The 25993-nt window shown below is 38.4% G+C and overlaps 1 protein-coding gene across 6 annotated transcripts in view; it reads left to right on the forward strand.

Annotated features, from left to right (window-relative positions):
* The window catches only part of DCC (DCC netrin 1 receptor), a 1228196-nt gene that overhangs the window by 1073803 nt on the left and 128400 nt on the right, over positions 1-25993 (forward strand). For 3 of the 6 annotated variants that reach the window (XM_043889644.1, XM_043889649.1, XM_043889650.1), the window contains 4 exons: positions 501-733; positions 7605-7743; positions 11396-11503; positions 21424-21618. In XM_043889644.1, coding sequence (XP_043745579.1) covers positions 501-733; positions 7605-7743; positions 11396-11503; positions 21424-21618 — 675 coding nt within the window. The remainder of the gene's footprint in view (positions 1-500; positions 734-7604; positions 7744-11395; positions 11504-21423; positions 21619-25993) is intronic. The other 3 variants (XM_043889645.1, XM_043889647.1, XM_043889648.1) reach the window with 3 other exon arrangements.

Below are 25993 nucleotides of genomic sequence, written 5' to 3' on the forward strand. Positions count from 1 at the left end.
GCATTAAAGATACCAAATTCAAGTTAGAGAAGGAGAAAAACAAATAACTAATACAACAGGTATCAGGTAGGCATTTATTTCTTTTGCAGGAGGAAATGAAATAAACAATCCTTAGAATCTTATTTTGATGTATGTTTCTAGTTATAAAACTGATGAATTCTATACTGGATTTTTAACGAAGTAATGTGCAACATTCCAAAAAAAAAAAAAGGTGGACTTTTAAAATGTATAACAAGAAGCAACAGCCAAATTTATAGAAGCATTCTAAGGAAATAAGGAAATGATGGAAAACAATCAGTTACCTTTGTAATCTAGCAATACTGTTTCTAATGAGTTTTCCGATTGAATTAATTATAATTTTTTCTGTTCTTCTCATGTTCTCTTTCATCATTATTGCCATACATTTAACTCATTGTGATGTGTTGCCACTGATGTTTATTTTTTTAACTTTCGTTTATGTATTTATTCGTTTGCTTCATTGGTCGGGTTTGTAAACCCAGATCCCACTGACCCGGTTGATTATTATCCTTTGCTTGATGACTTCCCCACCTCGGTCCCAGATGTCTCCACCCCCATGCTCCCCCCAGTAGGTGTGCAGGCTGTGGCTCTCACCCACGATGCCGTGAGGGTCAGCTGGGCAGACAACTCTGTCCCCAAGAACCAAAAGACGTCCGAAGTGCGACTTTACACTGTCCGGTGGAGGACCAGCTTTTCTGCGAACGCAAAATACAAGGTGACGTTCTAACTGATGGTATGAAGTTTAACTTGAGCTGTCATTCGTTTACTCCATTGTTTTAAACACCCGGACTGCCATGAGTTATGTTGCTACAGTGACACAGAATGGAAGTCAAAGCATTTTAAAAACTCAGTACCTAAAACTGACATGGGAGTTATTGTGTCTTAGGAAACAATTCTAAGACGAGGTAGGAAAGCATCAAGAGCTGCGAAATGGTATTCGAATTCCACCAGATGTTGGGTTTGTATAAATAGTGTAATTCTGTACAAGGGAATGTCATTTTCTTTGGAAAATAGCAGAGCTCTGTGTTACTTTCCTGGATAGATTTTGGTGTTTTTCTTTTCATTTGGAATCTAGGTTTATACCACAGTCACGCATATTAACGTTGTACACAGAGACCCTTATAGTGAATATGAGAAGGAATACATGAAGATTTTTTTATACTATCCTTAGGTGGTGAACACACCTCAAGTCATTAACATCTGTTTCCTCATTTAGCCTTGAAAGGCCCTCATGTGGTAAAGAAAATGCACGGTGCACCCTCCCCTTTAACTAATATGAATTAGACCAGCTCCCTTATCCCTGTCCTCTCATTGAGTCATCACACACACACACACACACACATACACACACACACCCAGGAGCGCCTTAGAGATACACATTTGAGGCATTGTCATCCATTCACATCTCTATCAGTCAGCCAGAGCAACTCCAACAAATATTCATTTATATACTCTAACATTACCTAGCCTACCACATTAGTATAGTGTATATAACAATATACAAATGTAGAGTAAAATGAGATCAAGTAATTAAGTGCCCACCATTTACTTAGGACTGTGCTAGATCATAGAGGACATTTAACGTCTTTTAGTTGTTACTCCAGTGTTCTTGCCTGGAGAATTCCATGGACAGAGGAGCCTGGCAGGTTATAGTCCATGGGGTTGCAAATCGTTGGGCATGAATGAGTGACTAACACTTTCACTTTCACATACTTAATGTTGTTACTTACAATTTTGAAATGTGTAATACACTCAGCTCCATGGAGTACTTTACAGAATTCATAATTTATTCAAGTGAAGTAATATATGAAAACATATTTAAAATATTCACAAGATGACTGTTTAAGGTGAAAAAGAGTTAGTTGTTCAGTTGTGTCCGACTCTTTGCAACCCCATGGACTGTAGCCCACCAAGTTCCTCTGGCCACGGAATTCTGCAGGCAAGAATACTGGAGTGGATTTCTCCAAAGAAGACATACAGATGGCTAATAAACACATGAAAAGATGCTCAACATCATTCAGTATTAGGAAATGCAAATCAAAACCACAATAAGTTATCATCTCATGCCGGTCAGAATGGCTACCATCAAAAAATCTACAAACAATAAATGCTGGAGAGGGCGTGGAGAAAAGGGAACCCTCTTACACTGTTGGTGGGAATGCAAACTAGTACAGCCACTATGGAGAACAGTGTGGAGATCTCTTAAAAAACTGGAAATAGAACTGCCATATGACCCAGCAATCCCACTGCTGGGCATACACACTGAGGAAACCAGATCTGAAAGAGACACGTGCACCCCAGTGTTCATCGCAGCACTGTTTACAATAGCCAGGACATGGAAGCAACCTAGATGTCCATCGGCAGACGAATGGATAAGGAAGTGTGGTACATATACACAATGGAATATTACTCAGGCTATAACATAGAACACATTTGAATCAGTTCTAATGAGGTGGATGAAACTGGAGCCCATTATACAGAGTGAAGTTAAGTCAAAAAGAGAAATGCCAATACAATATATTAATGCATATATATATAGAATTTAGAAAGACGGTAACAATGACATTATATGCAAGCCAGCAAAAGAGACACAGATGTAAAAACAGACTTTTGGACTCTGTGGGAGAAGGCGAGGGTGGGATGATTTGAGAGAACAGCTCTGAAACATGTACATTACCATTGTAGAACAAATGATCAATTCGATGCATGAAGCAGGGCACTCAAAGCCGGCGCTCTGGGACAACCCCGAGGGATGGGGTGGGGAGGGAGGTGCGGGGGGGGGGGGGGGGGTTCAGGATGGGGAGCATGTGTGCACCCGTGGCTGATTCATGTCCATGTATGGCAGAAACCACCACAACATTGTAAAGTAATTACCCTACAATTAAATAATTTTTTTTTAAAAAAAGAGACCCATCTTCCAAAGGGAAGTTTTGACCTCAGTTTTGACCTTTCCAAAGGGAAAGATCAGAGCTGAGTCTCAGAAGATCACATCAGTGTCAGGAGTGGCTTTCAAATGTGCTTTCACATCCATTCTTCTTCAGGCTGAGACAGCGAGCTCCTCCAAAGATCGTCAAAGGTGCATGACCAGCAGTGTGCACATTTCCTACCCTCGCCTCAACCAGGATGGGTCCTTCTGTCATTTATTATACTTATGCCATTGTAATGCCTTTCCTTTCTTCTAAACACTTTTTTTTCTTTAGAAAAAAAGACATGTTCATTATTTTAAAATTTAGAAAATATAAAAATGTTCTTGGCTAAGTAAGAAATTGGCCCAGTAACTCCAAAATCATTTTGTGATTCTCAGCAGAGAATAAAAAAGTTAAGTTAAAAAAAAAAAAAAAGAATATTGGAGTGGGTAGCCATTCCCTTCTCCAGGGAATCTTCCCGACCCAGGGATCAAACCCAGGTCTCCTACATTTGCAGGCAGACTCTACCATGTCAGCCACAAGCAAAGCCCATCTAGGATGAAGAAGGTAGCTTTAAAAATAAGAGCATAAGCGGGGAGGGGAGGGCAGTCAAAAGGAACAAACTTCCAGTTATAAGTACTAGGGATGTAATGTACAATATTATAAATATAATTAACAGCAATTGGTGTTATATATGAAAGTTGTTACAATAAATCCTAAGAGTTCTAATAACAATCAAACTATATTGTTTCTCTTTATTTAATTTTGTATCTATATGAGATAGTGTGTATTCACTAAACTTACTGTTTAGTGGTCACCAGTTTATGATGTATGTAAGGCAAATCATTAACTTGTACATCTTAAGCTTACACAGTGCTGTATGTTGGTTATATCTCAGTAAAACTAGAAGAGAAACAAGGAGCCCAAATGTTACCCAGCAACGGAGGGAGCAATAGTTTGACCCTAGCATTCCAGAATCTTTATACTCCCCTGTATCCCTCCTCCGCACCACTTTACTGGGATAGCTTTCAAGGAGAATTTGGATCTCCTGATACTTTATCCAATGCTCTTTCCACTGAACTGCCATTGTGCTTAATCCAGCCTCAAGCCAATGTTGTTGTGGCGGGGGAGGGGATTAAAATGTCCTTTGGAAATTTCTGACTCTAAAAACCCTGGAGTTAAAGCAAAATCCACCAATAATTTTATAAGTCTGCCTCTTTTTTTTCCAGTAGTCATGCTAGTTCTGCTTCTAGTTTTATTCAACCTTTAAAGGGCATAAAATTCACATTTCATAGTAAATCAGATTTTAGTTGAAACCAATTGAAAAGCAGTTTCCTTTGGCTCAGCCTCCCTGCAAGGTCAGATACTTGGAGGAACTCTCCAGCCTAGTCCAAATAGTATCATCGAAATAAGTGTCCTATCCATCTTCTTACAGTATCAGATTTAAGACACAGCAGAACCATAAATAAAGATAACATTATCAGATAAGACAATAAATGAAACATAAGAGAACACTTTTTTAAAAATCTCTTTATATACAGATTACCCAATTCTAAGTTTAAAGGACTACTTTAAAAATTTTACTGTACTGTGTGGATACATCCATTTCACAGAATGGCCGTGGGTACCTTGCCAATGTGTGAAATGTTCTAAGGGACACTGATCTCTGCAGAATGATTTAAGCTCCAAAATTTCCAGAAGCAGTATGTTTTTTTAGTTGAATTGTTAATAAAACAGACAGAATTATTGAGCTTCGTTAAGAATACCTACAAAAGAGATCCAACCAAAAATCATCCTCTGTAAGGAAAGACTGATTTCACTTATGGATTGAAGTATGAGCATAAAAATAATCTTGTCACTGTTTCTCTCCTCATCACCTTCTTTGACCTAATAAGGCTTTCAAGCACTAACATTTCATCACCTTTCTCACACATACACACTCTGCACCCATACCCTGGGAAGAAGGGTTAGAGGGGGAGAGTTAGTTCAGTTGGAGAGCAGGATAAATACAGACCATATCTGGTCAATCCAGAATGTACATACAATAAATTTTATAAAGAATAGGAATAGAATGGTTTGGTTTTGCATTTTGAACTTTTCACGCCCACTATCATCTATTTACTTCATCTCACTCTCCACTATAGCTTTATAAGCTAGGCAGAGAATGCACAGTGTACAGAGGGGGAAATGCATACTTTGAGTGAAATGAGCAGGGCTTACAAGCTGGCTTTGCTGCATCTTGTCCTGTTACTTAATTTATTCAACCTCATTTTTCTCATCTATGTGATTGGGGTGTTGGCACCTACTATAAAACGGATAAGTAAGATTCTTTACAGCTATGTATGTATGTAGAGATCTTTATGGGTAGGTTGTGCAACTTGATGAAATTCCCCATCAAACTAGAGCCGGAACTCAGATGACCTGATGGCATTATCCAGACCACGCCCCACAGGAATACTGTCTACTTCATTTAGTCCCACATCAGGCCAGACATTCATATTTTGATTGCCCAAAACTTTATATTGACCTTCCTTATCAAATAGAGAATTTTTTATATAATTTATTTTCTACTAAAGTGATTGCTCATTTGATATTTTACATAAAATTCCTTTCAAAATGCATTCACTGACTATTGATTACAGCATGGGTATTACAGGAGATACGAAGTTATGCAAGATTCAATATCAGTACTCAAAATTCTTACAGCTCAATGGACAATTTGTCATGTGCATAAAATTCCATATATATATATGTAGGTATGTGTATATATATATGACATATACAGTGCCTATATTTCACACTAGACAATGCATAAAATATTGTAGCCAACATTTGTTTAGTACCTACTCTGAGCCAGTTAATATATTTTACTTTTGCACTTTAATTAGTACCATTAAGGTCAGTGCTATGGTTATTTCTATGTTATAAATGAGGAAACCGAGGCTTAGAGAGGTAGTATTCTGTGTTCTGTCTCCCTCATGCGCGCGTACACACACACACACACACACACACACACACACACACACACACACACACACACACACACACACACACACAGCCATGACTTTCCAGGGTACTTCCAGGCTAATGATTTATGATGAGCAGTAACCTTCCATAAAGTTCCTGAGAAAATTCAATGAATTCATGGTACTTAAATGATGCAAGTGTATCATTTAGGAATACAAGCAAGGACAATATTGCTTGGTTGTCTCCCAAATGCCAGTTGTGTCTACGTTCAAAGAGAAAAGTTTTATTACAGTCTGTCCTTCCCTCCTAGCCAAACTATATCTCACTGGCCCATTTCTCCCCATCTTTCTACTTTGAAGACTTAGTGGTATCATGACAGGGAAGGAGGGCAAGATTGGAAGTTATATATCAGTACGTCAGATACTAGCTGCCCATTTCATGTTTTTTTTTGATGGGGTTCCATCTTTCTGAGTCTATAAAGTATTTTTGCATTTATTTAGGGCTCACATTTTTATGACTTTTTTAAAGAGGAGCTTCTGATAAATGTTTATGAGGCCATCACTTTAATAGGATGGATGGGCACATGTCGAAATGTTATCAGTACAGTTAAATATTTATTTGGTTTTATAATGAAATGTAGGATTTTCATAGCTATAATCTAAGAAGGATTCATAGTAGAATAAGAAAGATATACTGGGGCATCTAGGGAGGAGATAGTTACGACATAGGTGGAGACAAAATGTTTTCCTTGATTTTTCTAGACATGGAAATACAACAAATGTAATAAACCTAAAAGTAAATGTATAACCTTGGAAGAAGATCAAGGACCAAATAGCAATCATAAATTGAAATTTATAAGAGGCATAAGTAGTTTTAAATTTGCCTTATCATATGGAAAATACACATTAACCTGGGAGATTAACCTGTTTCTTTGTTATAATTTTGATCTCTTGAGTAAGCAATACAGAGAGATAATTTACTTTCTACTAAAATATACTTAACCTGTTGTTTAAAAGGTACATAATGGATTCAGAAGATGAAAAATATTAACACTAATGTAATCATTTAATATTTATCTGATTTATTGTTTTCGTCCTGATTAACTGCTCCAATGACCATACTTCAGTCTGTGTTTAATGTGATCTGTTCATAACACTCGGCACAATATTACTGTTGTCCATTTTCCTTTTAATAGCTATATAGATCCTGGCATCAGTAAAAGTCTGTATCATAAAGCCTTTTTTAAAAAAAGCATAAGCATTAGATATGTAAAAATTCATTTTATTACCTATGGAAAATAATCATAATAATTTATGTGAAATATACAAAACATTAAAGCCTCTGAAAAAAGTTCTCAATTATTAGAAATAAACTGAAGTTCCAGTCAGTGCAGATAACCTTACAAATGGAACTGACAGAAGAAAGTGGAATTGGTCCTGTCTCTGTGGTTATTGCCTCACTTGGGAAAATTTATCAGCTATCTGCCCCTTTGAACAACATAACACCTGATTTTATCGATTATGTTTTAGATGTACAATCAGCCAGTGTAAACTGGGACAGAAAGGAAATAAAGTCAGTGCTTTGTCCAGGGTCTTCTGCTGTTTGGGAATAAATTCCTTTTTTGTTGCTTTGGATCGTCTTCCTTTGTGTCTTGATTTACCAAGTTGACAGAGTTCATTTTTTTCTCTCTCTTCTTCTTTCCCACTTGTGTAGTCAGAAGACACAACGTCCCTGAGTTACACGGCGACGGGCCTCAAACCAAACACGATGTATGAGTTCTCCGTCATGGTCACGAAAAACCGGAGGTCCAGTACCTGGAGCATGACTGCACACGCCACCACCTACGAGGCAGGTACGTGAAGAAGCCTCTCCACTGGCTGCTGGCCGCTGGGGTTTTCTAGGTTCTGAGGAATCCGGAACGTGTGTGCACTGTGATGTCTAAATTACAGTTAATCATGTATAAAGTCATTCATAGCACTTTTATATCAAATACTGTTCTTCCTACTCTAGATAAGAAGAAAATGAGTCCCCGGTGGAATTAGTAATCTGGTTTTAATTTGTACACTAATTGAAGATTTCTGAATATAAGTCTGCTGTTCAATACATTGAAGTAAAGGCATTTTTCTCTCTGTCCAATGCATGTGTGTCCTTGATCAGCAGACATTGTAATGTTTACTTTTTTGGAAAGGGATTAGATGCAAAATGAAAAACTGCATTACAGCTGTAGGCTTGTAGATGCTTACCTTATGGGCTTCCCTAGCGGCTCAGACAGTAAAAGAATCTGCCTGTGATGCAGGAGATCCCTGGGTCAGGAAGATCCCCTGGAGAAGGGAATAGCTACACACTCCAGTATTCTTGCCTGGAGAATTCCATGGACAGAGGAGCATGGCAGGTTACAGTCCGTGAGGCTGCAAAAAATCGACATGACTGAGCAACTAACACACACACACACACACACACACACACACAGTTGACTGGGAAGAAATTTCTAGGGAGTCATGTTCACTGTTTGGAAATACGGCAACACAATGGAAAACTTTCATGCATCTTGCAATAGTTCAAATCAAGAGTGAATGCAGTTCACTGTAAATTTCTCCAGTCACATTTACTGTGGGTCATAAACGTTGAGTTTATAACCTTAGCAGACTTGCAGTGCACTTTGCAATTATAGTTCACAGAGATCCAACATCTGAAGGAAACAGGGTTTAACATACTTTTTAATTGCTTTCCTGGTATTATTACATCATATTTGGGGATAAACCGTACCACACATTTCCAAATTTTAAAGCATATGGTAGTAAAACTTTTATCTGAGTAAGTTGAATTTCTTTTTCCTTTTGAATTTGTCCCATAGCATGGCAGCTCTAATTTTAATTTCAGATTACTACCCTAACTCTGAGTTCACTGGGAATATTTTAACAATTCTGGGGGCACTTCTTTCTGTAAGAAGTTTTCCCTCTTTGTTTAATTTCAACACCTTCTTCTTCTATTTTACGTGTTTACATATATAAAATCATTCTCCTAGAAATCTGCCCAGGATGCCAGTGTTCTTAGCTTCTCAGGGAGAGTTATACATTATGGGATGAATAAAAGTCATGCTCTTTCTTTTAACCTAAAAGGAGATGAAAGGAGTTAAATGTAAACTAGTAAGGTATTTGGTCCTCCCTGAGTGAAAGAAAAGGAGTAGTAATTTCCTTATTCATTTTTCCCCATCATAAACATAAACGCATAACAACATCTGACTTGATAAATGAACCCTACTGATTTCTCCTGAACTTCCTAGCCTTGTAAGGACGTCAGTGTTGAGACCCATAGCTGAGAGAAAGATATTAACTTTTAGAAATGTGACTGGTAGAAAGGGTGATTGTCAAAACAGATAATGATCTGGACAAAGGTGTAAATAGCCCATGGATAAGATTCGTGGGTGATGATGAGAAGCAAGAAGTAATTCGCAAGTGTCTGCACATTTTATAACTGTGAGAAGAAAATGAGGTGAATGAAATAGCTCTGAAGTTTGCTTCTAATTCTGTAATAATGCAAAGACTCTATGGGGCCACATATTATGCACTTGTGCTGAAATTGCTCATAATAAGGATAATGGCAGCCGACAAATTCTTGAAATGAAACGTGCTTCCTGTCCAGGTGATAAATCCTTAATTTTACTCTAGTTAATTTAGGTAAAATAAAAATAATTGGAAGGATAGCTTAAATAATGAAGTCTTGGCAAGGGACAGAAGCAGCAGCATCCCCAGGCATTAGAGATGAGGAACTATTGAACTCTCCCTGCAAGATGTTACAATTGCAGTGGTTTGACTCCATGTGTTTTCCTTTCTTCTGTCAACATTCAGTTTCCCAGAAGAGAGAATCACACAGCTACACAAAGTGAGATGGAGGCCAGGAAACTCCTACTTGATGTTGCTCCCAGCTCACGTGACAGAGAGGAGACCTTGTCCCCCAAAGGAAAAAGCCACGTGTTTCTCTAAATGAAGGAGGAGAGGGTAGCATCTGAGCAGTCCAAACACACATGCCCAAGATGTTGGTGTGTGTTTATGTTTATGATGGGGAAAAATGAATGAAGAAATTACTACTCCTTATTTTTTAAGGGGTTAAGAATCCGCCTTACAATGCAGGGGGTGGCTGTTCCGTTACTGGTCGGGAACTAAGATCCTACCTGCCAGGAGCAACTAAGCCCATGTGCCCCAACTACTGAGCCTGACGCCCCCACCCCCTGCAGAGAGTTCCTGCAGCACAACGAAAGATACCACAATAAACAAGGGCATGTACATTTAAGGCTCTGTCTCCTTGTTTTCCTGGTACAAAGAGGGAAATGAAATGTTAGTCACTCACTTGTGTTCAACTCTTTGCAACCCCATGGACTGTAGCCCCCCAGGCTCCTCTGCCAATGGAATTCTCCAGGCAAGAATACTGGAGTGGGTTGCCATTTCCTTCTCCAGGGGATCTTCCTGACCCAGTGATTGAACCTGGGTCTCTCACATTGAAGACAGATTCTTTATCGTCTGAGCACCGGGGAAGCCAATGGCACATAAAGGGGGATACCTTATAAATATAAATTTCTCTTTTATGAAAGGGTAACTTCTACTTGGTTTTCGAAACTTTTCCTCTGTCAGCTTTTTTTAAAAAAATAATCAACTTAAGATAATTCTTATGCCAAAGAGGCAAAATATTTGGGGGTGATAAATTCTGCTCCCCTCAAACAACATTAGGAAGAGTAGCTCTAAGCAAGACAGGGTTTCTTGACGTCTTTACTTCCTACCAGGTTGATCCGCCTGCCAAGACAGGAGATACAAGAGAGGCAGTTTCGATCCCCGGGAAAGGAAGATCTCCTGGAGAAGGGAACGGCAACCCACTCCAGTATTCTTGCATGGGAAAGCCCATGGACAAAGGAGCCTGGTGGGCTATAGTCCACGGGGTCGCCAAGAGTCAGACACAATTAAGTGACTGAGCAGACACACGCAGGTTGATAGTAAGACCCTCATAGATTCCTTGTCTCCTCTATTTTCAAATATTTCTTTTCCTTCTTGTTGGGAGATAACTAGATGTTACCTAAGCAAGATGTTGTGACCTGTATTTAAAATTCATTTTTTAAGGAAAAATAGCATTGGGTGAACTTTCACTTACAATCCTGCAATTGTAACAGAATTTGTGTTTCTTGGAAACATGTAGCCATTGATCTTGCTAACTTTTACAATGGTTCCTGAATTTTAGTGAATCACTCACTTGAAAATGCCAATTATACTTTTCTCTATAGTCATACATATTCCATTCTCCTCTCTATATTCTCACCTTTGAAAGGCAGTTAACTTCCTGGAAAATATTAATTTCTGTGTCTTTGCTTAATTCAGATACTTAAATCATCCACGGTAAAATAAGCATGATATATGTCATGATAGATTCTGTGTGTCAGCATCATGATTAGAAGTCCCATAAATGTCTGTTTTCTTTCACACCCAACGACAAGACCATGTTTGTGTTTCATCCCACAGCCCCGACCTCTGCTCCTAAGGATCTGACAGTCATTACTCGAGAAGGGAAGCCTCGCACTGTCATCGTGAGCTGGCAGCCTCCCTTGGAAGCCAATGGGAAAATTACTGGTAGGCATCTCGGCTTTATTTCCTGTGTTGCTCTGCGTGGCCTGCCGTGGCTTACCTCCCCGCATGCCACTCAAACCTTTTATGTATTAGGTTTCTGTCCCAGCATCTCAGTTGACTCCTGACCCTCTCTGATTGTCTCCTCTTACCCCTGCTGACCCTGGAATTCTTCTAATGGAGCCTACAAATACACACCCCAGCACATTTCCTCTGTGTTGCGTCCTGAGAGCTGTGTATTCCAATTAGTGCAGACCTTCTGTGTGGCATTAGGATAACCTTCTAATGGAACGCCTTTGAGCCTAAATGACTAAAAAGAAGCCAGTTGTTGGGCAATTGTAAAATACAAAAGACACTTAATGACCATGTATTTTCCTAGGAAACATAGGAAGGAGGCTTGTCTAAGGCTTTTTAGCTTCTCACTTAGCTCTTAGCTTCTTACTTAAATCATAAGGTTCAGAAAACACTTGATATTGACGGATGGAAATTGAACTTAATGAATATTTCACAGTGACAGATTTTATTTTGCCAAATATTACGGATAACATCAATGCCTAATTAAAGCATCCATTAGAAGCCTGTAATGTTAATTTAGTATGAAAAATATAATGGAGTTCTATCAGAGATTTTGCATTTAAATGATCACTTTAGGCTTTTAATAGATGTCTCCATAGCATATAATTATTATGAAAAATATTGTATAACTAAAAATGTGCACATTATAGTCTAATTAACTTGAACCATTGGGTTAGGCACATGTAAGAGTCACTCTTGTTTCTTCATTGCTGCATACCAAAAGTGGATAGCACCAGTGTAAATTAACAAAGCAATTCAGTCATTCTCTGGTACAGACATAAGCATGGGAATTGCAGTTTGGATGGCACACTTACTTGATGTGAGTTACGTTTTGAATTTTACAAAATGAAAAGGTAATGTGAAAATTCCAAATGTGGTTTAAATTTAAGTCAAAGACTTGTTTTCTCCAAGAAATTGCTCTTCCTACAATAGCAAACAGAACTTCAATTTGAGCTGACAAATACGGGAAAAAAAAAAAAAAAGAGGGACGTAAAATCTCCCCAGAATCTGATATACTCAGTTGTTACTCTGCCAGACCTTCTAAAACTGAGGCTGGCTCATTCTCATTTTTTGTTTTTCTCTACTCAGTGTAATGACCTCTTTTCATTGGTTCTATTTCAGTACTTTTGGAGATTCTGATTTGTTTACATGATGACTTCCATTATGTCATTAACAGTTGTCTATAAGCATATGGTAAATCAACAGACAATAAGTTTAAGAAGGAAAAAATCCAGAATAGGAATTGTCTGAATAAAAATAAGGTCTAACAGAAAAAAAATATACTTCGGGGTAAAGGATAAAATAAGTCATATATTACCCAGTTCTTCACTCTATTTAAATAAATCTCACCAAATGGTCTATGTGAAAAATAGAATGTGTTTTCAACTCTGAAAAAAAAAGCTTAATTTTGCTTTTCAGTTGGAACAAAAAAAGGAAGTCGGCCCCATATTAAGAAATGTAAATTAATCTGAGCGATAACAGTTTGTGTGCTAATGTCACAGTGCATGTATAAGAAACTATGTCCACATATTTTATTTAGAATTGTTATGTTCAGTAATTCTCATTACTAAAAATCTATTCATTCACAATTGCGTAGTTTAAGTATGAAAAGAACTAATTTTCCCCTTTAAAGAATAGTTCATTCGTTAAAGTCAGTTTATAATTATCAGTCTAAGCTATTTTGACTCAATTCAGCAGGGAGCAAACACTAAGAACCATTCAAACAACTTTACACAACACTTAAAACAACTTCCGTTCCATGCATGTTTTGATACTTTCAACTCAATTCCAAAAAATAGTATGATAAAATATTTAGAGCTTCAGCTGTTTAGACTGAGGGCCCCGATTTTCTGCACTCAGTTTCTTGGGAAAGTCCGTAGGAAGATGTGAGTTCTCTTCCAGCGTGTCGGGGCACATGTCATCTGTGTGGAGAAATATACTCCTGTCCTGCTTCCACATTTCTTTGTTTTCCTAAATCCCTCTCTGCCCACAGCAGAACAGGATGGTTAAGAACCCTGCCTTCTGATGGAGATGCCTGAGCAAGTTATTTCATCTCCCCGAGTCTCACTTTAGGACTCCTTTTGTAGAATTGTGGACTTCCCTGGGGGCTCAGATGGTAAAGCGTCTGCCTACAATGCGGGAGACCCGGGTTCAATCCCTGGGTTGGGAAGATCTCCTGGAGAAGGAAATGGCAACCCACTCCAGTATTCTTGCCTGGAAAATCCCATGGACGGAGGAACCTGCTAGGCTACAGTCCATGGGGTCGCAAAGAGTCAGACACGACTGAGCGACTTCACTTCACTTTGTAGAATTGTTATAATAAAGGACTGAGAACAGTCCCTGATACCCTGTGAGCACTAAAATAATTTAGTGATTATTATTCCCAGTTGAAATTCATTCTAGAGCAGGTGTTCATTAATGTACTCTGCTCAGATCCCGGACCATCAATTTGTAAGTATAGGTAATGATAAACGTGGGTGTGTGTGGGTGTGTGTAGGTGTGCACATGCATGTGCTCAGCTGTGTCTGACTCAGTGACCCATGGATGGTAGCCTGACAGGCTCCTCTATCCATCGGGTTTTTCAGCAAGGATAGTGGAGTGGGATGTCATTTCCTCCTCCAGGGGATCTTCCTGACCCAGGGATCAAACCCATGACTCCCGTGTCTCCTGCATTGCAGGCAGATTCTCTACCCCTGAGCCATATAGATATGTGTATATATGTATACATAGATTTATATTTCAAAAAAATGAAACAAAAAATGTTGAAAAAGGGAGATCCAGATTATTCCAGTGCCTAAGTTCCTTGATCATAAGCTGGCAGCTTGGGAATTTAGACTGATATTTTCAGAAGCAAATGGTTCAAAATGAATTAAAGATTTAGTATAAGCTTATCATTCTCCTCAGCACTTTTGTATTACAAGTAGTCATATGTTCCCTATTCTTCTGTTTTGAAATAAAGAGTCAAGGGCCTTCTGGGGTAAATAATTATCCTAAAGTCAAATATAGAGAAGGCAATGGCAACCCACTCCAGTACTCTTGCCTGGAAAATCCCATGGACAGAGGAGCCTGGTAGGCTGCAGTCCGTGAGGTTGCGAAGAGTCGGACACGACTGAGCGACTTCACTTTCCCTTTTCCCTTTTATGCATTGGAGAAAGAAATGGCAACCCACTCCAGTGTTCTTGCCTGGAGAATCCCAGGGATGGGGGAGCCTGGTGGGCTGCCGTCTATGGGGTCACACAGAGTCAGACACGACTGAAGCGACTTCGCAGCAGCAAAGTCAAATAACCAAGAAATAGCAGAGCTAGGATATAAAACTCAGGTTCCTGCTCTTAGCTATTACACTAAGCTTTGTTCTTCTTACTAGTACTGGCCCAAATCAGTGACAGTCAGCTGATTTATGACAATTTATCTGAGGAGGGATTGAGCATGGAACTTTTTTAAAACTCCCCGAGTGATTTTAATATGTTTGTGAAACATTGATCTAAATAAATGCAGCATCCAACATTAAGCTCAAACACCAATATAGATAGAAGAGAGCTTCAGAGTTTGTTTCCTTATCAATACCATCTAATGACTAAGGCTACGCCCTCTTTTTCTGTGTAATTTGATACTCTAGTCCTATTCCTTCCTTGAAATTCTCTTCTCACTTGAGTTTTGTAAAAGCATCTAACAACTTTTCTTCCCCCTTCCAGGCCTGTTCCAGAAGTGTTATTTCCCAGAACGCAGATCTTTTCATTCCTTTTGTTACTTTCTCTGAAAAAAGTTATCCATGCTGTAGCTAGGACTTCAGTGAACATGCACTTAATGTCTCTGAAATCTGTATCTCCATCCAAGGAGTTCTAAATATACATATCCCACCTCATACTGTGCATTTGCACTTCTCTGTCATACTGGAAACTCGTTTTACTCTCCAACCCCTCTTTCTACCATTCTTCTTTTTTTAGTCTAACACCCACCACAAACGGCCAAGTGATGCACTATTATATTCTGGAATAGATTGTTAGTTCATTGAGATTGTGAACCAAGCTGGACACTCACACTGGAATCACATATGTCTAATATTCTTACTTGCATCTTTTCAGAAGCTTCCACCATTCACCCAACTGCATAAGCTGGCAACTTAGTCTCATCTTGACTTCTTCCTGTCCATCTCCTTTCCATATTATCATGCGAGAAAATCTAAATGCTTATAGTACAAGGCTGAAAGCTCTAGGAGAATAGGGTTCAGATTTTGTTCAATTCTTTCTCCCTAGTAACAATATCTTTGACACTCAATAGGTAATTAATAAACATCTGTTGAGTGGAACAATCATCAAATTTGATATTCAATATATTGTTTGACTTGACTCTTTAGTGCCAGTTTCCAAACAAGGTATTTCTTAAACCTTCTTAATATAAATAACTAAAAGGTTAGCATTTACTAAATAGTTACTATGTAAAGGTAATTTAATAGAAATACCCATATACCTTAAGTTTTTAAAGCACATTATCTCACAGCAACTAGTTTTCTGATAATTAATTAAGACATAACTTGAATAAAGCAAGTTGCTCAAGGTTGCAACAAAGCTAGTTAATATTAGCAGTGTTACTTGAGGTCAGGCCTCCCTGAATCCATAACCCATAATTTTTTACCACAACAAACTAGGCAGTTGGTCCTCATTTTTAATATATCTACCTCTAGGTACATATATTTATTAGAATCAGTTCTTTAAAGATGAGAAGGCCTCTTTGGGCTGAGCTCCTTGCTGGTGGGGGCCAGTTCTATATGGTCTTCCTCGTTCTTATCAGCCTCCCTGATCCATGGAAAGGAATCAGCCATGAGTGGAAGTATGGAAAAGGACGGAAGAGAGATAAGAGGTGGAGGTGAATACTTTCTGACACTTTGCTTCTAGAATGACAACTACCTATTCGTATGCATGCGTATGTGCTAAGTCGCTTCAGTCCCGCCCAGCTCTTTGCACCCTAAGCACTGTAGCCCGCCAGGCCCTCTGTCCGAGGGATTTTCTAGGCAAGAATACTGGAGTGGGTTGCCATGCCTGCCTCCAGGGGATCTTCCCGACGCAGGGATTGAACCCATGCCTATGTCTCCTGCATTGGCAGGTGGTTGTTTTATTTTTTGTTTTTGTTTTTTAACCACCTGCGCTGTCTGGGAAGCCCAGCTATTTGTATAAGTAGAGTCAAAAATGAAAGATGTATGATGCTATGTTTTATGTGTATTTAGACAAACAGTGTTTCCATGCGAGAATGCCCAGGTAAATTAATAAACCCAAAAGGTTTTGCCACCTATGGTAGAATATAATACTCTGTCAGTCAGTATGGTGGATAAGAGATAAAAATGAAGTGGAAAAAATATAAAATGAAAGAATGGAGAATGACAGAGAATTGGACACAGAAGAATGAACATACAGATACAGAAAGGTAGCGACGAACCTATCCATGTATCCCAACTTGTGTGGTTATATGGAAATCTCTAAGGTGAGACTTCAGTAGTGGACTTATAGCCTCAAAACATACTAAACTCATTCACCAAATGAAGTTGTATGGTTTCTCTAAGGCTAGATTTTAGAGTTCTGAGTAACGTAATCTGTTCCTATTCTCCATCTCAGTATTCAAATATACAACCAATGACTGGTTTTGTTTTTGTTTTTTAATAAATTTAAGAAAATTGCTTAAATACAAATTGGGGTCAGAACCTGATGTGGCACTTTTAACTTTACTTATGTGATGTCAGGACTGTCATTTTAAAAAACATTTTATTTATTATTATTATTATTTTGGCCACACCATGTGGTATGTGGGATCTTAGTTCCCCAACTAGGGACCTAACCCACACCCCCTGCAGTGGGAACATGATGCCCTAACCACTGGACTGGGAGGTCCAGAGAAGTCCCGGAACTGTCATTTTAAAATGCTTCAGTAAATACTCTTCACGTAGAAAAACTTACGATGAAGGCAAATATTATATTCTCATTTGGTAAATGGAGAAAATCAGGAATAATTGTAGCCGACATGGGATGGGAGCACAGCTATCCAAACTTTCAACTTTGTCATACACTTAAAGAGCCCACGAAAACTTGAACAATTTCATTAAATGTCATGAATTTAAAACTTAAATACGTAGAGGCTAAGGGGTTTTATTCAGTAAGTGAGTTTCAATACCTATTATCCAGAGACTATTTTATTAGTTTTTTCAAAGAATAAGAAGTAATATAAGACATGGCTCCTGAACTAAAGGAATGTTTTTATTCTTTTGAAGAGATAAGATATGCACATAATAAAAGCTAGAAAAGTATTACTAGTGCCAAGCTCTTCTTTTCAATAGATGTGGTTTCTTTGGGTACAAAAATGGAGACTCCTCTGGGTTAAAGAGTAGTAGGAGATTTTATTGATGTTGACCACAGGGGCTGAGTTCTCAATGAATGGACACCTAGGAGTCAGAAACAACTCCTTTATCCAATGGCATTTTATAATCCCTTTTGAATTGCAGTCTTCCAATTTTAATACCATCCAGAGGGAGGAGTCATATAACCTTTATAAATTTTGCAGACATTTTTTTTTTTTTGGTAAGTCCTTTATCTTCCCCTGAGCTTTCCACATCTTAGACATTTATATTTGTAGCATCAACATCTCAACAAATATATTACAAAAATTACTGGATTAACACGATCAACTAAAGCAGTGATTCCTGACTAAATACTGGAAGACAGAAATCACCTGGGGTACAGATTCCTGGGGTTACCAGAAATCTATTATACTCGTCACTGCAGTGTAACAACATCACCACAGATTTAGCAGCTTAAAAGCACACACACTTGCGATCTCACTGTTTCTGTCCGTCAGGAATCCAATCACAATTTAGCCGGGTAATCTGCTCTAAGGTCTCTTACAAAGTGGTAATCAAGGTATTGGCTTCGGCTGACATCTCACTTGAGGCTTACCTGGAGAAACACTGGCATCTAAGCTTATGGAGTTGTTGGCAGGACTCAGTTCCTCACTGGCTGTTGATCAGAGCCCAGCTTTAGTTCCTTGGCACGTGGTCTTCTCCATCTGGCAACTTACTTCATCAAAGCCAACAAGCGAGTCTGCTAGCAAGACAGAAGTTACAACTCATGTAGCATCATCATGGAAGCAACAGTCCGTCACATTTGCTTTATTCTGTTGGTTAAAAGCAAGCCTTAGGTCCCGTCTAAACTCAGAGAGAAAGGACTTCACAAAGGTATAACTACCAGGAGGCGGGCACAATTGGGGGTTATCAAAGACTTGTCTGCCACCTCTCAAATCAAAATGCCCTCAGCCAGGGAGAGGGACAGTGGGACAAATTAAGAAAGTAGCATTGACATACATATGCGACCATGTGTAAAATAGCTGGTGGGAACCTGGCGTGTATGTAACACAGCGAGCTCAGCTCGGCCTTCTGTGATGACCTGGAGGAGTGGGGGCGAGGCTCAGGAGCGAGGGGATACATGTCTACACATAACTGATTCATACAGTCACACAGCGGAAACTAGCACAACATTGTTCGTTTTAATTTTAAATTAAAAATTTTAAAAAACCAAAATACCCTTTGTTGAACTCTGTGGGTTTGTACCTTGTACCTAGTCCCCAGGTAATTCTCATGATGAGGCAGATTTGAGAAACAACAAAGTCAGAAAAAGTGAAAGCCAAAGTAAAACAGATGCAAGCTTTCAGCATTGACAAGATTTTAAGAGAAATGGACTTCCAGAAGAGGTGGTTTGTGGCATTGCTTAATCCTAAAGAGTCACAAGGAAGACGTATCCAGTCCACTGTCTAGAACACATCCCCTAAACCGAGATATAATTCTGTAAATCACTATAGGATTAAGTGAAAATGATACACAATCATATGAGTATTCTTCTATGTATTGGAATGGATTACAGAGTTTACAGAAAGGAGAGCTCCCTATAGAGGAAGGTTTCATATGTTAGCTGTAGCTTAAACTGGACCTTGATGGATGGGTAGAAATTGGATGGGGAAGGAAAGCAAAGGTGAAGTGGTGTGAGGAGTAAGAGGGAAGTAAGAATGAGCACAGCATGGAAATCAGTCTTCCTGGAGCAAGCGTTGTGCTGAGATGTGAGTAATGTGCGTGCTTGCTTTGGCAGGGAAGTGAATCTGAGTCAGAGAACCTTCTGACATGACCTCTGAAAGAATTAGGTATGAAGGTCCCCGGTCAAAATGGGACAGGTGGAACTCAAAAGGAAGGACTAGGGGAATCAAAGGCGGACAACTGCTTTTATTTTTTTTTTTGAGAGCTTTCTTTTTTATCGTAGTGTAACTGCTTTACATTGTTGTGTTAGTTTCTGATGTACAACAGAATGGATCCGTTATATGCGTACATATATCCTCTCCCTCCTGGACCTCCCTCCAACCTCCCCCATCCCACCTCTCCAGGTCGTCACGGAGCACCAAGCTGAGCTTCCTGTGCGATGGAGACAGGGGTTTTAAAAGTGTTACTTATGAAGAAATGGTATTCATTCCATAAGCTCAGACCTAGAGAAAAACTGGATGGCCTATCTAATGCAGATACCATTGCAGAATTTTAACAGAAATAGGGGCTGACCAGATTCATGTTAGCAAAGGCACCCGTGATGAGATGTTCTGTAGTTTATATTGCACTCTTATCTGATATATATTGTAATATGAAGTGATGAATTAGTGCTTTAAAATAAAAGCTAGCTTAAATATTAGCCAGATAAAATGTTAGAGTATAAATAGTTTACAGGGATAACTGGATCTGTTTGGGTGCATATTAGATTATCACCATTGAGAACACTGCTGATGCTGCTGCTAAGTCGCTTCAGTCGTGTCCAACTCTGTGCGACCCCACAGACGGCAGCCCACCAGGCTCCCCCATCCCTGGGATTCTCCAGGCAAGAACACTATGGAGTGGGTTGCCATTTCCTTCTCCAATGCATGAAAGTAAAAAGTGAAAATGAAGTCGCTCAGTCGTGTCCGACTCTTAGCGACTGCAGCCTACCAGGCTCCTCTGTCCATGGGGTTTTCCAGGCAAGAGTACTGGAGTGGGGTGCCTTTGCCTTCTCTGATTGAGAACACTACTGTTATTCAAATAATATATCCCCTAACACAGAGAATGAATGATACTGTCAAATGAGGAATTTATTAATGTTTGAAATATTAGCTAGGTAACCTACAGTAATCCAAAAACACTTCTTTCTGTTTGTTTATTTTTGCTTAGGTGGAATGGGCTAGGGGAAAGAGTGTTGGGTTTTTAGTATGGTAATAGAGGATTTATCCTAGCCCTTTTATCAGTTAACTTGGGTTCTGCTCAGCTTTATCATCTCTGAAAAGAGAGCAACAGTATCCCTGCCAACCTCATAGAGTTATTACAGTAATCAAATATGATCATTTATTTTTATGACACTTTAAAATATTGGGCATTTTATACTTTTCTATGTATTTTTATTATTTAAACACTAGCCAAAATAAACATTTCTTATTTTCTTTATTGGATACAGTGAAAATGACAGACTTGATATCTATCTTTTAAGTTTTTCCTCATGTTTGTGTATTACAGCAAACCAATAATCAGGATTTATAGATAGCAGAAACCTCACATTTTTAAATATGGCAGATAGTTTTAACAGTTTATTCCATTTTTTAGATTCTGTACACTGAAGTAGTTCTTTTTGTAATCTTTGCAATACCCCTCTCCCCCAAAAAAAATCATTACTTGCCAAACTGGATACTGCAGTTTATAGATTGTGGATGTATAATAATCCTTGAAAATGGTATTTGGGAAACATGGATGTTTGGAAACACGTAGCGCATGGAGTCAGTACAGTTAACAAAGTTGTGTTCATTTATTTTTGCAGCTTACATCTTGTTTTATACCTTGGACAAGAACATTCCAATTGATGACTGGATTATGGAAACAATCAGTGGTGATCGGCTTACTCATCAAATCATGGATCTCAACCTGGACACTATGTATTACTTTCGAATTCAGGCACGAAATGCCAAAGGAGTGGGGCCTCTCTCGGATCCCATCCTCTTCCGGACTCTGAAAGGTTCGAATCATTTCTTGTCATTTCCTCTTCTTTCTTTTTTTTGTCCTATGGAGTGGTTATAAAATAGTTTTGGAGTCTGTTTAGGGAATTACCTTAAACCATCTCTGTTGGCACCATGACTACAGTGAACATTCAAAAGAAGTTAAAATGCAAATTAAAACCAAAATGAGATACCACCTCGAGCCTGTTAGAATGAGTGTCATCCAAAAGACAAGAGACAACAAATGCTACCTTGGCTATGGAGAAAAGAGAACCCTCGTGCACTGTTTGGGTATGTAAATTGGTGCAGCCACTATGGAAAACAGTATGGAGTTTCCTCAAAAAATTACAAATAGAAATACCATATGATCTAGCAATTCCACTTCTGGGAATATATTCAAAGACAAAAACATAACTCTCTAAGATACCTGCATCCTGATGTTCATAGAAGCATTATGTACAACAACCAAGACATGGAATCAACATAATGTCCATTGATGGATATAATGGAATATGTATATACACACACACATATATGTAATGAAATATATATATAATGGAATATTACTCAGCCATACAAAAAACCATGGAAATGCTACCATTTGTGACAGTATGAATGGACCTTGCAGGTGTTATGCTAAATGAAATAAATCAGAGAGAAAGACAAATGCTGTATGATGTCACTTATATATGGGACCTAAACAAACAGATAAACACCAAACTCAGAAAAAGAGATCAGATTTGTGGTTATCAAAGGTAGGAGGTGATGAGGGAACGATTTGGAGGAAAGTATAAGGCACAGACTTTCAGTTATAAGAGATGTAGGTACTAGGGAGGTAATAAACACATGATAACTATAGTTAACATGCTGTCTAATATACAGGAAATTTGTTAAGAGAGTAGATTCCAATAGTTATCAAGAAAATTTTTCCTTTTTATTGTATTTATACAAGATAATGGTTATTAACTAAAGCTATTATGATAATCATTTCACAATAAATGTAAATAAATCATCTTGCTGTATATCTTATACAGTGATGTGGAGTTTCCCAGTTGGCACTGGTGATAAAGATTCTGCCTGCCAATGCAAGAGACGCAGGTTTGATCCCTGGGTTGGGAAGATCCCCTGGAAGAGGGCATGGCAACCCACTCCAGTATCCTTGTCTGGAGAATCCTATGTACAGAGGAGTCTAGCGAGCTACAGTCCATAGGGTTGCAAGGAGTTGGACACAACTGAAGTAACTTAGGACGCATGTCAGTTATTTCTTAAATAATTGGAAAAAAAATGGAAACTGGAATAAGATAAAAGATAATTAAAAGTTACCTCTTTTATGCTGAAAGCCAGCATGTCAAGGAAATATCTATTAAGTCATTACATTTTCTGTCATCAGCACAAAGTAGACGTATTTAACTTGACATTTTTTTCATTACACTCTTGTTGGAATTTTATATTGATTTCAAATGTATGGGCTCTATTCAAAATATAATGAAACACTTTAACCATTGTATTTAAGGGATAAAAATTAAAAAGCATTTTATTGCATGAACTGCATGCATGCTATCTAGTACCAAGTTTAAGTATTTCCTTTCAGGAACTAGTGTCCTTATATATTAAAAAGAAATTTTGGTATAGCAAGACAGAAAATCTCAAACAAAATTAATTTTTTTAAGGACACACAATAGCATCATGAAAGAAAATCTTGCATCATGATTACTAGAAGAGAACTCTACATGCTTACAAGTATAAAAATCACTGCTCAATTTAAGGATAGTTGTATGTTTATACAGAAAAATTAAAGGCCTAAGAATAGTGACTACCTCATAATGATCTTCATATAATTTCTTTCTGTTTTAGAGCACAATATTAATTTTTTTTTTTGTGGATGAATGATTTCAAGAGCCTCTATTATTTAGCAATTGAAAATAATTCAGATGTTCCATAGTTGATACTTAGAGATGTGTATTTAAGGAATGATATGTGTTATTGTTGCTAAGTCATGTCCAACTCTTTACCACTCCTTGGACTGCAGTCCACCAGACTCCTCTGTCCATGGAATTTCTCAGGCAAGAATACTGGAATGGGTTTCCATTTCCTTCTCCAGGGGATCTTTCTGACCCAGGGATCAAACTCATGTCTACTGCTTGGCACACAGATCCTTACCATCTGAGCCACCATGGAAGCCTTTAAAAGAGGATACTTGGTTTTTAAATCCCTTACCACACTATGCCTAGATATCTGTCTAAAACCTCAACAAAACATGATGGCAAGCAACTGACAAATTAAAAAGACACATCTGGGTTGACATTTTTACCCATTTGCTTGGACAAACTAAAGAAGAGACTTAGAATAACTAGATAGTCCATTTCTCAGTTCTCCTAGGAAAAATACTCTAGTAAATAGTAGACTTTTGGATTCTGGTGATTGAGCTATTCAAAAGCTGGATTTGGTAGCAGCTAATCTGAAAGTTTGCCAAGAACATGCAAATAAGCATTCAGCCTAAGCCTACATGACAGCTCTTTAAGGACAGAGTAGAAGTTGGAAGGAAGGCAAGAGAAAAATGAGCCAATCTTCGCCTATCCAGGTTTTTAGGACTTCATGTCTAAATCAGATTTCACTCCAAATGAGCAATTGAAAGGAAACCGGTTATTCATTTTGTGGGAGCATGAAATGTAACTAGATGATGTTTCACAAATGTTTCATCTTTATCTATAGACAAGTGCCAAACTAATTTCATGCTCACAATGTATGCCAACTATAGATCTCATAGAGGGTTTAAGATAACTTAAGACATCCAAATGTATTAAACAGCAGAGAGATGAGTTATCTCAGGATTTATAGGCCCACATTGTTTACCATCCTGTGGATTATTTAATGAACTTCATATCCCATTTGGTACTGTTTACCCTTAAGTGCCCTGAACTCATCCATGAGATGTTTAAGAACAAATTCAAGATATGTTATATGTCACAATAGTCCATAAGGGTTATTTCTGATATCCTGATTTGAATGTTTTAAGATTATCTACCCAAAGTATATCATATTCAATTAATAGACAATTCGATTTTTATGCTGTCTTGTGCTGTGCTTAGACGCTCAGTCGTGTCCCACTCTTTGCAACCCCATGGACTATAGCCCCCCAGACTCCTCTGTCTGGGAGGATTCTCCAGGCAAGAATACTGCAGTGGATTGCCATGCCCTCCTCCAGGGAATCTTCCCAACCCAGGGATCAAACCCCGGTCTCCCACATTGCAGGCAGATTCTTTACCATCTGAGCCATGAGGGAAACCCATGGTCTTATGGGAAACTAAGTTTCAGATGTCTTAAGTGTGTTTTAAATGATTCAGACACTGATGTTGCCTATCTTTATCAACAATTGATATTGCATAGGCATGAACCTTATATATGTGTCACATGACAGATGGTCTAAAGTAAATAAATTACTCGTCGTAAGAGATTTGAAGCCACAGTGGACCACATCTACACTAAAGATAAAATGCTCTCTGATTTAAGATTTTCCGTTTCCAAAGCTGCTTCAAAACATAAGGCCTCTGTTCATCAGAATGTAATGTCTGACAGACAGAAAGGCTTCCTTGTTGCCCTGAAGCTGGGGAAACTCTCAGTAGTTTATGAGAGTTGCAAATTACGCCTTAGTCGTTAACAGCATCATTTTCGCATACTCAGTCTTGGTAAAGATAGAAGCATATTCTACTAGAGAGTAAGGTTTTTCTATTTTTGTTTTGGCCACCAGTCAGAGAAGTACAGGAAACTCAATCTGTAAACATTGGTTAAATAAAAGGATACTTATAACTTAAAAGGGATTAAATTATCATTGCCTTTTTTTGTGTGTACATGCATTGTACAACATTGTACATACATGTGGTAGATCTGATTCTTTCTTTGGAATGTTAATTGGAAGAACCTTGAACTTCATTCTCTGACCACAGAGGGCTCTCCCTTCTCCAGATTTCGCATTATGATACCTGCACACTAGGGAAACCTCTGAAGATGTCTGAAATGTATATTTATTTCTGCCCATCACGTGAGTCGTTCCTTCTAGTAAAGTAAGCCACTCTGTGTTGGACTGTCAGGTAATAAGGAGGAAGGACGTTCCTGATGGAGTAGATCAAAGAGGGCATCTGTGGAGAGATGAAGTCATCTCCTGCACAGGGAAGCAGAGTCTTCAGCGGTGGAAGAGCAGTCGTGTATGGTCTCTTTCCTGGGCCTCCTTAACTGCCATTCTGAAATGTGCATCTCTCCCATGCAGGGATATGGAACTGAAAGCTGTGTTCCAGAATACAAAAAAGTTTCAGTTTTTAAATAAAACTAAATTATTTATTAGAATTTGTTATTAATTATTTGTTAGAATTTCTGACAGAGTACATGATACTCATGATA

This window comes from Cervus elaphus, chromosome 27 (genome assembly GCF_910594005.1).
Source record: "Cervus elaphus chromosome 27, mCerEla1.1, whole genome shotgun sequence".
NCBI lineage: Eukaryota > Metazoa > Chordata > Mammalia > Artiodactyla > Cervidae > Cervus > Cervus elaphus.